Here is a 12,839-nt window from a genome sequence, read left to right as displayed (position 1 = left end):
TGATCTCTGATATAAGGGGGTCCTTCTCCTATCGGTCACCAATGTAAGGCTCCGCTACACTGACCACTTAAATAAGGGTGTCCTTCTCCCATCGGTCAGCAATGTAAGGGACCGCTACACTGACCACTGATATAAGGGGGTCCTTCTCCCATCAGTCACCAATGTAAGGGACCACAACACTGACCACTGATATAAAGGGGTCCTTCTCTCATCGGTCACCAATGTAAGGGACCACTACACTGACCACTGATATAAGGGGATCCTTCTCTCATTGGTCACCAGTGTAAGGGACCACTACACTGACCACTGATATAAGGGGATCCTTCTCCCATTGGTCACCAATGTCATGGACCACTACACTGACCACTGATATAAGGGGGTCCTTCTCCCATTGGTCACCAATGTAAGGGACCACTACACTGAACACTGATATAAGGGGGTCCTTCTCCCATCGGTCAGCAATGTAAGGGATCGCTACACTGACCACTGATATAAAAGGGTCCTTCTCCTATCGTTCACTAATGTAAGGGACCACTACACTGACGACTTAAATAAGGGGGTCCTTCTCCCATCGGTCAGCAATGTAAGGGACCGCTACACTGACCACTGATATAAGGGGGTCCTTCTCCCATCGGTCACCAATGTAAGGGACCACTACACTGACCACTGATACAAGGGGGTCCTTCCCCCATCGGTCAGCAATGTAAGGGACCACTACACTGACCACTGATATAAGGGGTCCTTCTCCCATCGGTCACCAATGTAGGGACCACTACACTGACCACTAATATAAGAGGTCCTTCTCCCATTGGTCACCAATGTAAGGGCTTCCATCTTTGGCTGGTGGATAGGAAGTTGGTTGCCACAAGTGTCCAAATATCAGGTGAAATTTCCCCTCCTGGCTCATTCAGTTGCCATCTGGGGATTTACCGATGAATGTAAAAAAATGTTAAAAATAACATAAAATATTAATGCCCCTCCCCCCCGAACTTCCTATTAGCATCTTATTGGCACTTTCAGCTTGGCTGCCAAGGAAAGGGTGGGAGGTGGGAAGTGAGCATGCCCCTTCCTGAACTATACCAGGCGTGAGCAACATGTCCCACCATAAGGAGAGGACCTTGCCAAGTCCATTCACTCCTGGTTGGAAGCTTGACATTGAGAAGAAGACTCCGGTCAGTCTCTGGATCTCCATCACTGGAAACATGGTGAGACAACAAATACTCCGGAATGGTGGAGGAGATGTTGGTGTCAGTGTGGAAATGGACAGAACAAGGGATGATGATACTGAGAGAACAATATGGCTTCATTCTACGATATGTCCAGGAGAGAAGGGGACAGGGGAGACCTTTCTCTGGAATGAATGTCAGTAGAAGACCCAAAGAAAGCCTGCTCTGTATTCTGGAAGAGCAGATGGAACATTCTCCTTGTGCGTTCTTCTTCTTATTACTCTGTACCTAGTGACTGTACAGTGGATATAAAAGTCTTCACACCCTGGATAAAATGTCCAGTTTCTGGGATGTGAAACAATGAGACAAAGATCAATCATTTCAGAACTTCTTCCACCTTTAATGTGACCGATAAACTGTACAACTCGGCTGAACAACAAACTGAAATCTTTTAGGTGGGGGAAGTAAACACAAAAAACTGAAATACGCTGGTTGCATAAGATTTCACACCCTTACACTGATCCTTTGGTGAAGCCCCTTTTGATGTGATTCAAGCACTCAGTCTTTATGGGGAGGAGTCTATCAGCACGGTACATCCTGATTCGGCAATCTTTGCCCGCTCTTCCAAATCTGTCAGACTGTGAGGACATCTCCTGTGCAAAGCCCTCTTCAGATCCCCCCACAGATCTTCCATCGGATTCAGGTCTGGGCTCTGGCTGGGCCATTCCAGAACTTTCCTCTTCTTCTGGTGAAGCCATTCCTTTGTGGATTTGGATGGATGCTTTGGGTGGTTGTCATGCTGGAAGATGAAGTTCCTTTTCATGTTCATCTTTCTAGCAGAAGCCTGAAAGTTTTGTGCCAATATTGACCGGGATTTGGACCTGTTCATAATTCCCTCTACCTGGACTAAGGCCCCAGTTCCAGCTGAAGGAAAAACAGCCCAAAAGCATGATGCTGCCACCACCATGCTTCACGTTGGGCATGGTGTGCTTCTGGTGATGGGCAGTTTTGTTTTTGCACCAAACATATCATTTGGAATTCTGGCCAAAAAGTCCAACCTTGGCTCCATCATACCAGAACACATTTCCCCACATGCTTCTGGGAGACTTCAGATGTGTTTTTGCAGAATGTAGCCGGGCTTGGATGTTATTCTTCCGTCTTCCACTCTCCCCCATAGCCCAGACATATGAAGAACACAGGAGATTGTGGTCACATGGACCACAGCCAGGACTTGCTGGATATTCCTGCAACTCCTTTCATGTTGCTGTAGGCCTCTTGGCCGCCTCCCAGACCAGTTTTCTTCTCATCTTTTCATCCATTTTGGAAGGACGTCCAGTTGTTGGTGATGCCACTGTTGGTGATGTCACTGTTGGTGATGCCACTGTTGGTGATGTCACTGTTGCACCATATTTCCTCCACTTGGTGATGACGGTCTTCGCTGTGTTCCATGGGATATCTAATGCCTTGGTCATTCTTTTGTCCCCTTCTCCTGACTAATACCTTGTAACAATGAGATCCCTCTGATGCTTTGGAAGCTCTCTGCAGACCATGGCTTTTGCTGTAGGGTGTGACTAAGAAAATCCCCCACCAAAATTGTCTGTATTTGTGTATATATGTGTACATAATATTATTACTAGAACTTTCTCTGGTTCCGAGTCTGAGAAATATTGCCGCCAGTTTATTTAATACTGCTTGACATGGAGGAGACCCATCATAGTACAGAATCGGCGTATTCCTCTGTACCCGGGTCACTGCACCTTGGAGACGCCCAGCATCAGCTGGCATGAGAGCGTGTGTGTTGTAAGGCGCAGGGGTTCAAACTGGCAGCCCTCCAGCTGTTGTCCAACTACAAGTCCCAAGAGGCGTTGCAAGATTGACAGTTACAAGCATGACTCCTGAAGGCAGAGGTATGCTGGGACTTGTAGTTGTAGGGCGGCCAGTTTGACATCCCGTGCCATAGATGGTCGTTCAGCGGACGTATCCCTCACAAAGTCCCAGACTCATCTCATCTGTTCCATATGTGAACACTTGGTCTACCAACCATCCCTTGGTATTATGGACTCCTCTTCCCGTCCGGCCCATTGCCGATAAACGGCCGGATGGGAGTGCTGCCGATGCAGGGGGGACATTTCTAATGCCTGTGCGCGCTCCCCGGGACCGCACGGCACCGCAATCTGTGACCGATGTGTCCGCCAGAACACAGATTGCTGTACAGGACCGCTGTGTGAGGTCCCCATTTATGTAATCCCTGATTGGCCAATCAGAGATCACATGAACAGTAGTACACAAGATGTGACTTCCTGGCATCATTGCTTACTACTAGAGAAATCTGTGAATGATCACCGAGATCACATGGTACAGGGCCATTCACAGCAGCCCTGTACCATGTGACAAGCTGTGACCAATCACAGCTCTCACAGGATTTCTCAATGGCTGCAGGAGAAATAGAAATGATCGATTTTCAGCCTTTATGGATGTAAGCAATCCGTGTAAAAAAAAAGAATCTTCATCCCCGCCCACAAGTAGTAGTGTCACCATGGTAACAAACTGATGACCTGTAAAGAGTCGCCACCTAGGGATGAGGTTTGCAGTTTGCCATCATCGCACCTACACTCCCCATTTATTGTTCATTCAATAAACTTTATTAGAATTTTACTTTGGACAAGATTGCAGTCATAGAATCAGGAGACAGTAAAGGTAAAAATCCGATTGGTCGGGAAGATCCCCAGTCTGGAATGTGGAGGCGGAGTCATTTTTGATTGGTGTACAATACACAACGCGTTCCATTGTTATAACAAGATCCCAACATAGACAATGGGGGGAGGGGGAATCATGGTAGGGGGAATCATGGTAGGGGGGAGGAAAATCCCGGATATGGAGGGGGGATAATCCGAGATATGGAGGGGGAAAAATCCCGAATATGGAGGGGGGGTAATCCCAAATACGGAGGGGGGGTAATCCCAAATACGGAGGGGGGTAATCCCAAATACGGAGGGGGTAATCTCGGATATGGAGGGGGGATAATCCCAGATATGGAAGGGGGATAATCCCAGATATGGAGGGGGGATAATCCCAGATATGGAGGGGGGATATTCCCAGATATGGAGGGGGGATAATCCCGGATATGGAGGGGGGGGTAATATCAGATATGGAGGGGGGATAATCCCAGATATGGAGGGGGGCATAATCCTGGATATGGAGGGGGGGTAATCTCAGATATGGAAGGGGGATAATCGCGGATATGGAGGGGGGTAATCCTAGATATTGAGGGGGGATAATCCCGGATATGGAGGGGGGATAATCATGCATATGGAAGGGGGGTAATCCCGGATATGGAGGGGATTTGTATACGAGGAACTCCTTCACAGTCACCACCATTTTATTCTCCAGGGCCTCAGCTTCCAGGAAATAATTAATCTAGAAGAAATTTCCCGCACTCAAAGCACTAATACACCTCCAGGGTTGTGTGGGACCCCTGATGTACAGGAAGACAGGACTTCAGTGAGGAACATTTCCCTTAGTCAGAACAGGAAAGTGGCTTCTCCCTCGTGTGAGATCTCTGATGTCTGGAAAGATGGGACTTCAGTGAAAAACATTTCCCACACTCAGGACAGGAATATGGATTCTCCACCATGTGAGATCTTTTATGCACATTAAGATTGCTTTGCCAGCTGAAACATTTCCCGCAATCAGAACAGGAATAAAGGCTTCTCCCCTGTGTGAGATCTCTGATGGCTGTAGAGATTGAATTTCTCTGAAAAACATTTCCCATGGACTAAAATACAAAGACAAAGAGGATTACTAGACAGGAGCTGATTGGTTCCCCCAAACCAGGACTCCGCCCACATTAGGCAGCTTGGTCTCTGAGGAGCTTACAATTCCATCCTCAAGGGAACTAGGAAATGGCTCCTCTGATCTCCTACCAGGTCATTTCTTTATTCATGGACCTTAGTCAGAGAGTGAGGAAACAACCAGAACTGTCTTTTATAGGAGGGACAGTGATGAGGGGATTATAGGATGAGGGTCCCCACCCCCTCTATCACTCATCACCATCTTCCCAACACAAGAAGTACTACACTTCCTGATTTAGTCCATGATTTAGTCATGAAGAATAGCGGGGCTGAGCCCCACCAGAGGTCAGAGAGTGAGGATGGGGGGAGGACAACCAAGAGGAAGACTGGACTCATCCTGAAGACCACCATCAGTGGGGTATTGGCTCCTCCCCCATCCTGAAGACCTCCATCACTGGGGTATTGGCTCCTTCCCACCCTGAAGACCAACATCATTGGGTTATTGTCTCCTACCCCATCCTGACCCTGAAGACCATCATCATTGGGGTATTGGCTCCTCCCCCATCCTGAAGACCACCATTGTTGGGCTATTGGCTCGCCCCCCATCCTGACCCTGAAGACCACCATCATTGGGGTATTGGCTCCTACCCCATCCTGAAGACCACCATCATTGGGGTATAAGCTCCTCCCTCATCCTGACCCTGAAGACCACCATCATTGGGGTATTGGCTCCTCCCCCATCCTGACCCTGAAGACCACCATCATTGGGGTATTGGCTCCTCCCCCATCCTGAAGACTACAATCATTGGGGTATTGGCTCCTCCCCCATCCTGAAGACCACCATCATTGGGGTATTGGCTCCTCCCCCATCCTGAAGACCACCATCATTGGGGTATTGGCTCCTTGCCCATCCTGAAGACTACCATCATTGGGGTATTGGCTCCTCCCCTATCCTGAAGACCTCCATCATTTGGGTATTGGCTCCTTGCCCATCCTGAAGACTACCATCATTGGGGTATTGGCTCCTCCCCCATCTGGACCCTGAAGACCACCATCATTGGTGTGACGAACGCAAGATCGCTGCCACCAATATGCGACGATCCCACGATCGCTGTCACCAATACGACCGTGGCGTCAGACCCCAGCCCTTCTTACCAAACTCGTGACCGAAGGACTAGCCAATCTAAAACCGCGATGTCACGTGCGTAACAATGCCACACCCAGCTGCACAACGCTTTTCCAGCTAATTGGACCACAATCGATGTACCGGCAGCCTGAGCGATTGTTACTGGGTCTGGTTAATTACGCAATTAACCCTTCACACTGCCACCGCATCCTTTTTTGTACAGAGAAAGAGGAAACTTGGCGATATCAGCTAAAACACTATAATGGTTGAGATAATCATCTGTATAACACGGTCACCGCAGGCCGGTTTTACAGAGGGTTAAACACACACAGTAGCGTTCTCTTTAGAGGCAGGAATTCGTAAACTGCAATAAAGCGCTATAGAAACAGTTCAACACTTTCAGAAGGAAAGATTTATTACTAAAAGGTCAAACGGGTGCAATAAAAATATTTACAGAAAAAGATGTGACTAAGATATATATATAAATATACAGAGACCAACAGTACAGCAAAGAGATATCAGAGAGAGATGGAAGGGTTAAGGTACTTGCCAAAGTCCTGGATTAGCAGATCCAAGTTTCAGAGCGATAGGGCACGGGTCTCCCCAAGTGGTACTGATGTTAAAAAGGGAGACGTCTTCAACTCAGCTCTCTTAGGCCTGACAGCCTATTTTGTAGCTCCCCAGCAGGGGGTGTCTCTGAAGTCAAGGACCAATACCCCGTTTAGGGCGTGTAGGTATGGGCGGATACCTCAACTAGAGGCAAAATCTCCCATAACTCATATTTTGGCCCATAACTTTCCATCTGCACAAGTGACATTCCACCCGCGGGTAGATTATTATGCTGACACGTCTAAGGATTGATTAGATATGAATTATGAAATTATACACTGTACGGTTCACGAGATCTACTTTTCTGTTTTCCTATGTATTCGAGACAATGCGAGTGACCTATCAAACTGTTCGCTTTCTGTGGCCAATCTGACGATAGGTCCAGTTTTTATGTAAGTCTCTCATATTCCAAGATATGAGACATAAGGGAGAAATGGATTTTAACAAAGGTTATCTGGTCGTGTTTCCTCGGAATGTTCTTTGAACTCCGGGGAAAGCTTGCCTTATCTTATACGAGGTGTTACATTGCACAGGTTCTTTGGACAGCAAGGCCCCGGCTCAGAGAGGTGTTTTATAGCTCTGGGCTCTCTGCTGGCTCTAGCCTGCCAGTGACCCACAACCAGATGTCCTTGTGAATTAACAGAGAGGGAAGGGGGGGGGGAATGAGGGGGAAATATGTTTGTCAGGATGGTTAACCCCTTTGCCAAGATTGAGGTTGAAGCCAAAATGGTTGAACCGTGTCCATCTCTGGGTATACGCTGTTACAATTGGGATATTGGGTCCTCCCCCATCCTGACCCTGAAGACCACCATCATTGGGGTATTGGCTCCTCCCTCATCACTTTCTGGTTGGAGGATGTGATCACATTATTTTCCCCATGTAACAGTCTGAGCTCCAATCATGAATGGATGGAGATGGTGGCCCCTCCGTACAGTCTGTACGCTAAATGGCGGTGGGCTCCAGGAGTGCAGGCTACAGCTGGACTGGTACAAGGAAGCAGAGAAAAGAATCTAGGAAAGGAAAAGTGCGGTGCAAGGCAGGAAGGGCCCAGAATGCGGATAAGTGGCATCCACAGCGCGCGGTTGTAGGGATTAAGGGGTGACTGGAGTTCAAGAGACGCTCTACAGCAATAGGAGGCCGATAGTGATCCCCACTAGGAAACACTGCAGGACACCAACCTTACTACAGGACAAAATCACCTCGCCCCCGCCCTACTCTGGACCAATCAGTGAGCAATATGGGTGGAGGGATGGATTTAGTGTTCATGACCCACCTGAGCTGATCTCTGTAGGAGTCTCCTCCTCTATAAATGTCCTCATTATTCCATCCTCCTGCATAGACTGCTGATCATCCCTCACATACGCCTCTTCTTCTTCTGATTTCACCTCAAATTCTATATCGATTGGATCTCCACTCTACATCAAGAGAAGGAGAGATAAAATATCATCTGTAAGATGGAAGATTTATTATTGTGACATCACATAGAAAATCCGCACATCGTCTCCATGAGTCCATGTTCTAGATTCTCCGTCCCACCAACCTTGTAAAAGTGAGGGATGGTGTGACCTTCCTGTGTGGAATCCCGGGAATACAGAGGACGGGGACATCTCTCTGGTGGGTTCCCATGACTGGATCCACCTACCTGATGGTGAGGGATGGTGTAACCTTCCTGTGTGGAATCCCGGGAATACAGAGGACGGGGACATCTCTCTGGTGGGTTCCCATGACTGGATCCATCTGTAGGAAACACACACACTGACTGAATCCATTGTTTCTATGTGTTTATCAGATGATGGGGGATCTAGGTGGAGCCTCCGTACTGCTCTCCTCTTACCCGGTGATGTGAGGGGCGGCTGATTGTCCATCATGACGTCCTTGTAGAGGTCCTTGTGTCCTTCTAAATACTCCCACTCCTCCATGGAGAAATAGACAGTAACACCCTGACACCTTATAGGAACCTGACACACACAATGATACAGTCACCATCCAGACACATCCCTTGTCTGTTACTGGAGAATGTCCCAGAATTCCCGGCGCCGCTCACCTCTCCTGTCAGCAGATGGACCATCATGGTGGTCAGTTCCAGGATCTTCTGCTCTTTGTTCCTCTCAGGTATCAGAGAACGAGGGGGAGGCACCATGGTGGGGCTCTAGGTCCTGCTCCATCCTCCTGAGATTGGCTCCCCACTAGACTTCTTCACTACAACATAATCCTACAGATCAGGAGAAAGAGAAACTGATTTCAATCATCTGACATCATCTACATGTCTACAAGAAGAACATGGTCTATTGGCCAGACTAGACCAGAGTGATGTCATGTGACCTCCCAGAATCCTCCTCTCCGGTCAGGTCTGTGTGATGTCATGTGACCTCCCAGAATCCTCCTCACCTCTCCGGTCAGGTCTGTGTTTTATTAATAGAGATAAGAGTGATGTCGTGTGACCTCCCAGAATCCTCCTCACCTCTCCGGTCAGGTCTGTGTGATGTCATGTGACTTTTCAGAATCCTCCTCACCTCTCCGGTGAGCAGGTGGATGATCTCCAGGTCGAGGTTTAGTATCTTCTCAGTCATGTGACTCCGGTCCTCCTCCATCCTCATTGGTGCCATTATGTTGTCTATAGACACGCCTACACAGGTAAGGAAGAAAAAAAATATATGTAGAGAGAAATGTTCTGACCCTGAAGAGGTTAATCAAAGTTTATCATCATCTGCTGGAGATAAAAGACTTTACAGTGACGGTGGAGGGAGAGGACGGCCGCGCGACGGTAGAGGGAGAGGATGGACATAACAGGGGGTTACTGGGTGTAAATATAAAATCAGATCTTATTACCTCCTCTGCTACCACTTCCAGCAATGTCTCCTCTCTATTTCCTCCTGATTCACCGCTCACCCAGAACTTGCTATTTATACCTGACATCACTTCCTGTCTTCCATAGAGACTTCCTGTCTGTCGCTGACATCACTTCCTGTCTTCCATAGACTTCCTGTCTGGGTAGAAGTGATGACATTCCCGCTCTGGGATCTGGTGTAGCGGCAAGATGAGTCCCCCCATGAAAATGTGTCTCCCTGACGCATCTGCGCATGTCACGGTTTCAGAGACGATCAAGCAATCACAGAGCTACTGCATCCGACCTCTCTCCTCTCCATGATGCTTCGATCCATCTTGCGGGAGCGTTGGCTATTGATCCGTGGGATCATCTTCAGCAGTGCAGCCTAAAAGGGGTTAACTGAGGTAGTTCTGTGCTATGGATGGTGATCGGCGATCTCCTACTTCTGCCGAAAACCCTCATCTTGCTGCTACACCGGCAGGACGCTGGGCACAGGGTGTGGGAGGGGCTGGGCTCTGGGTCCGCCCCCTGCGCTATGTCCGGTGAGGAGGTCCTGGCTTCCCCAACCCTGACAGGTATATAGAAGTCATGGCTGCTCCTGGTGTGCCCCGCCCTCTGGGAGGTGGTAGTGCTCGGGGGAGGGGAGCGGAGGGCTCTGTGTGGGGTCCTAGTGGGAGGGGGAGGAGCAGCCTCTTCTCTTTTCTGCCCCCGAGCTGGGGAACCGCTCCCAACTTTCTGTCTGACCTGAGCATGTGATACCACCCCTCCCCCCATACCTCTCCTCACCCCCCCATTCCCCACCCTCACCCCCTCTTTACTGCACTGTTCCCTTTTTACCTTCCCCTCTTCCCCCCCCCCATCCCCCCTCTTATCAGCATCTTCACCTTCTCATCCTCTTCATCACCCCAATGTCCTCCTTTTCATCCTCCTGTAGCTTCTCCACCTCCCCCCTTCACCCCTTTTCCTTCTCATCGCCCCTCTTCCTTCTCATCGCCCCCCTTCCTCCCCATCGCCCCTCTTCCTTCTCATCGCCCCTCTTCCTTCTCATCGCCCCTCTTCCTTCTCATCGCCCCTCTTCCTTCTCATCGCCCCTCTTCCTTCTCATCGCTCCCCTTCATTCTCTTCGCCCGTCTTTCTTCTCATCACCCCTCTTCCTTCTCATCGCCCCCTCTTCCTTCTCATCGCCCCCTCTTCCTTCTCATCGCCCCTCTTCCTTCTCATCAACCTCTCTTCCTTCCCATCACCCCCATTCCTCTTTCCTCCCCTCGTTGCACAGCGGTTCAAGCTTTTCAGTGTTACGACATGTGGTGAGAAGGTGACCTATAGTCTCCCAGCCACTTGTCATCCTCCCTCTGAAAAGTGATCCACCACATATCACTGCTATGTAAAAGGGACAGCTAAAGTGACCATTGATATAAGGGGGTCCTTCTCCCATCAGTCACCAATGTCATTGACCACCACCCTGACCACTGATATAGGGGGTCCTTCTCCCATCGGTCACCAATGTCAGGGACCACCACCCTGACCACTGATATAGGGGGTCCTTCTCCCATCGGTCACCAATGTAAGGGACCGCCACCCTGACTACTGATATAGGGGGTCCTCCCATCGGTCACCAATGTAAGGGACCACTACACTGACCACTGATATAAGGGGGTCCTTCTCCCATCGGTCATCAATGTAAGGGACCACTACACTGACCACTGATATAAGGGGGTCCTTCTCCCATCGGTCACCAATGTCAGGTACCACTACACTGACCACTGATATAAAGGGGTCCTCCCATCGGTCACCAATGTAAGGGACCACTACACTGACCACTGATATAGGGGGTCCTTCTCCCATCGGTCACCAATGTAAGGGAGCACTACACTGACCACTGATATAAGGGGGTCCTTCTCCCATCGGTCACCAATGTAAGGGACCACTACACTGACCACTGATATAAGGGGGTCCTTCTCCCATCGGTCACCAATGTCAGGGACCACTAACCTAACCACTGATTTAAAGGGGGTCCTTCTCCTATCGGTCACCAATGTAAGGGACGACCACCCTGACCACTGATATAGGGGATCCTTCTCCAATTGGTCACCAATGTAAGGGACCAATACACTGACCACTGATATAAGGGGGTCCTTCTCCCATTGGTCACCAATGTAAGACACCACTACACTGACCACTGAAATAAGGGGGTCCTTCTCCCATCGGTCACCAATATAAGGGACCACTACACTGACCACAGATATAAGGGGGTCCTTCTCCCATCGGTCAGCAATGTAAGGGACCGCCACACTGACCACTGATATAAGGGGGTTCTTTTCCCATCGATCATTAATGTAAGGGACCACCACACTGACCACTGATATAAGGGGGTCCTTCTCCCATCGGTCACCAATGTAAGGGGCCACCACACTGAACACTGATATAAGGGGGTCCTTCTCCCATCTGTCACCAATGTAAGGGGCACCACACTGACCACTGATATAAGGGGGTCCTTCTCCCATCTATCTACAATGTAAGGGACCACCACACCAATCATTCACAAATGGAAGAAACACAAAACAACTGTCAGTCTCCCTAGGTCTGGTGCACCATGCAAGATCTCACCTCGTGGAGTGTCAATGATCATGAGAACAGTGAGGAATCATCCCAGAACTACACATGAGGATCTTGTCAATGATCTCCAGGCAGCTGAGACCACAGTCACCAAGAAAACAATTGGTAACACACCACGCTGACAAGGACTGAAATCCTGCAGTGCCCGCAAGGTCCCCTCTGCTCAAGAAAGTTGTGGTCAGATGAAACCAAAATCCAGCTCTTTCGCATCAACTCAACTTGCCGTGTTTGGAGGAGGAGGAATACTGCCTATGACCCCAAGAACACCATCTCAACTGTGAAACATGGTGGTGGAAACATTCTGCTTTGGGGGTGTTTTTCTGCTAAGGGGACAACTGCACCGCATCAAAGGGACGATGGACAGGGCAATGTACCGTCAAATCTTGGGTGAGAACCTTCTTCCCTCAGCCAGGGCATTGAAAATGGGTCGTGGATGGGTGTTCCAGCATGACAATGACCCAAAACACATGGCCAAGGCAACAAAAGGAGGGGCTCAAGAAGAAGCACATTAAGGTCCTGGAGTGGCCTAGCCAGTCTCCAGACCTTCATCCGATTGAAAATCTGTGGAGGGAGCTGAAAGTTCGAGTTGCCAAACGTCAGCCACCAAACCTTAATGACTTGGAGAGCATCTGCCAAGAGGACTGGGGCCAAAATCCCTCCTGAGATGTGTGCAAACCTGGGGGCCAACTCCAGGAAACGTCTGA

At 49.3% G+C, this 12,839-nt stretch overlaps 1 protein-coding gene across 3 annotated transcripts; it reads right to left on the bottom strand.

Moving 5' to 3' along the window:
- Nucleotides 1–6,472: 6,472 nt before the first annotated feature.
- Nucleotides 6,473–9,630, bottom strand: LOC149456004 (uncharacterized). Of its 3 annotated transcripts, XM_089685631.1 has the most exons (6): nucleotides 9,522–9,630; nucleotides 9,154–9,318; nucleotides 8,737–8,904; nucleotides 8,527–8,650; nucleotides 8,335–8,429; nucleotides 6,473–8,107 (listed from the first exon to the last, which is right to left on the bottom strand). In XM_089685631.1, exons 3-6 carry the CDS (start codon nucleotides 8,830–8,832, stop codon nucleotides 7,955–7,957), a joined length of 468 nt encoding a protein of 155 aa, XP_089541757.1. In that variant the 5' UTR covers nucleotides 8,833–8,904; nucleotides 9,154–9,318; nucleotides 9,522–9,630; the 3' UTR covers nucleotides 6,473–7,954. The 3 variants fall into 3 exon arrangements, with proteins under 3 accessions (XP_089541757.1, XP_089541755.1, XP_089541756.1); XM_089685629.1 differs by lacking the exon at nucleotides 6,473–8,107 and having other exon boundaries at nucleotides 8,164–8,429; XM_089685630.1 differs by lacking the exon at nucleotides 6,473–8,107 and having other exon boundaries at nucleotides 8,164–8,429; nucleotides 9,206–9,318.
- Nucleotides 9,631–12,839: the final 3,209 nt, after the last annotated feature.

This window comes from Staurois parvus, unplaced genomic scaffold, assembly GCF_062004578.1.
Source record: "Staurois parvus isolate SC_StPar_1 unplaced genomic scaffold, SC_StPar_1.0 ptg000380l, whole genome shotgun sequence".
In the NCBI taxonomy this organism is placed as follows: Eukaryota; Metazoa; Chordata; class Amphibia; order Anura; family Ranidae; genus Staurois; species Staurois parvus.
Note: the sequence above shows the minus strand (reverse complement) of the source record. Positions and strands in the feature narration are given on the sequence as shown.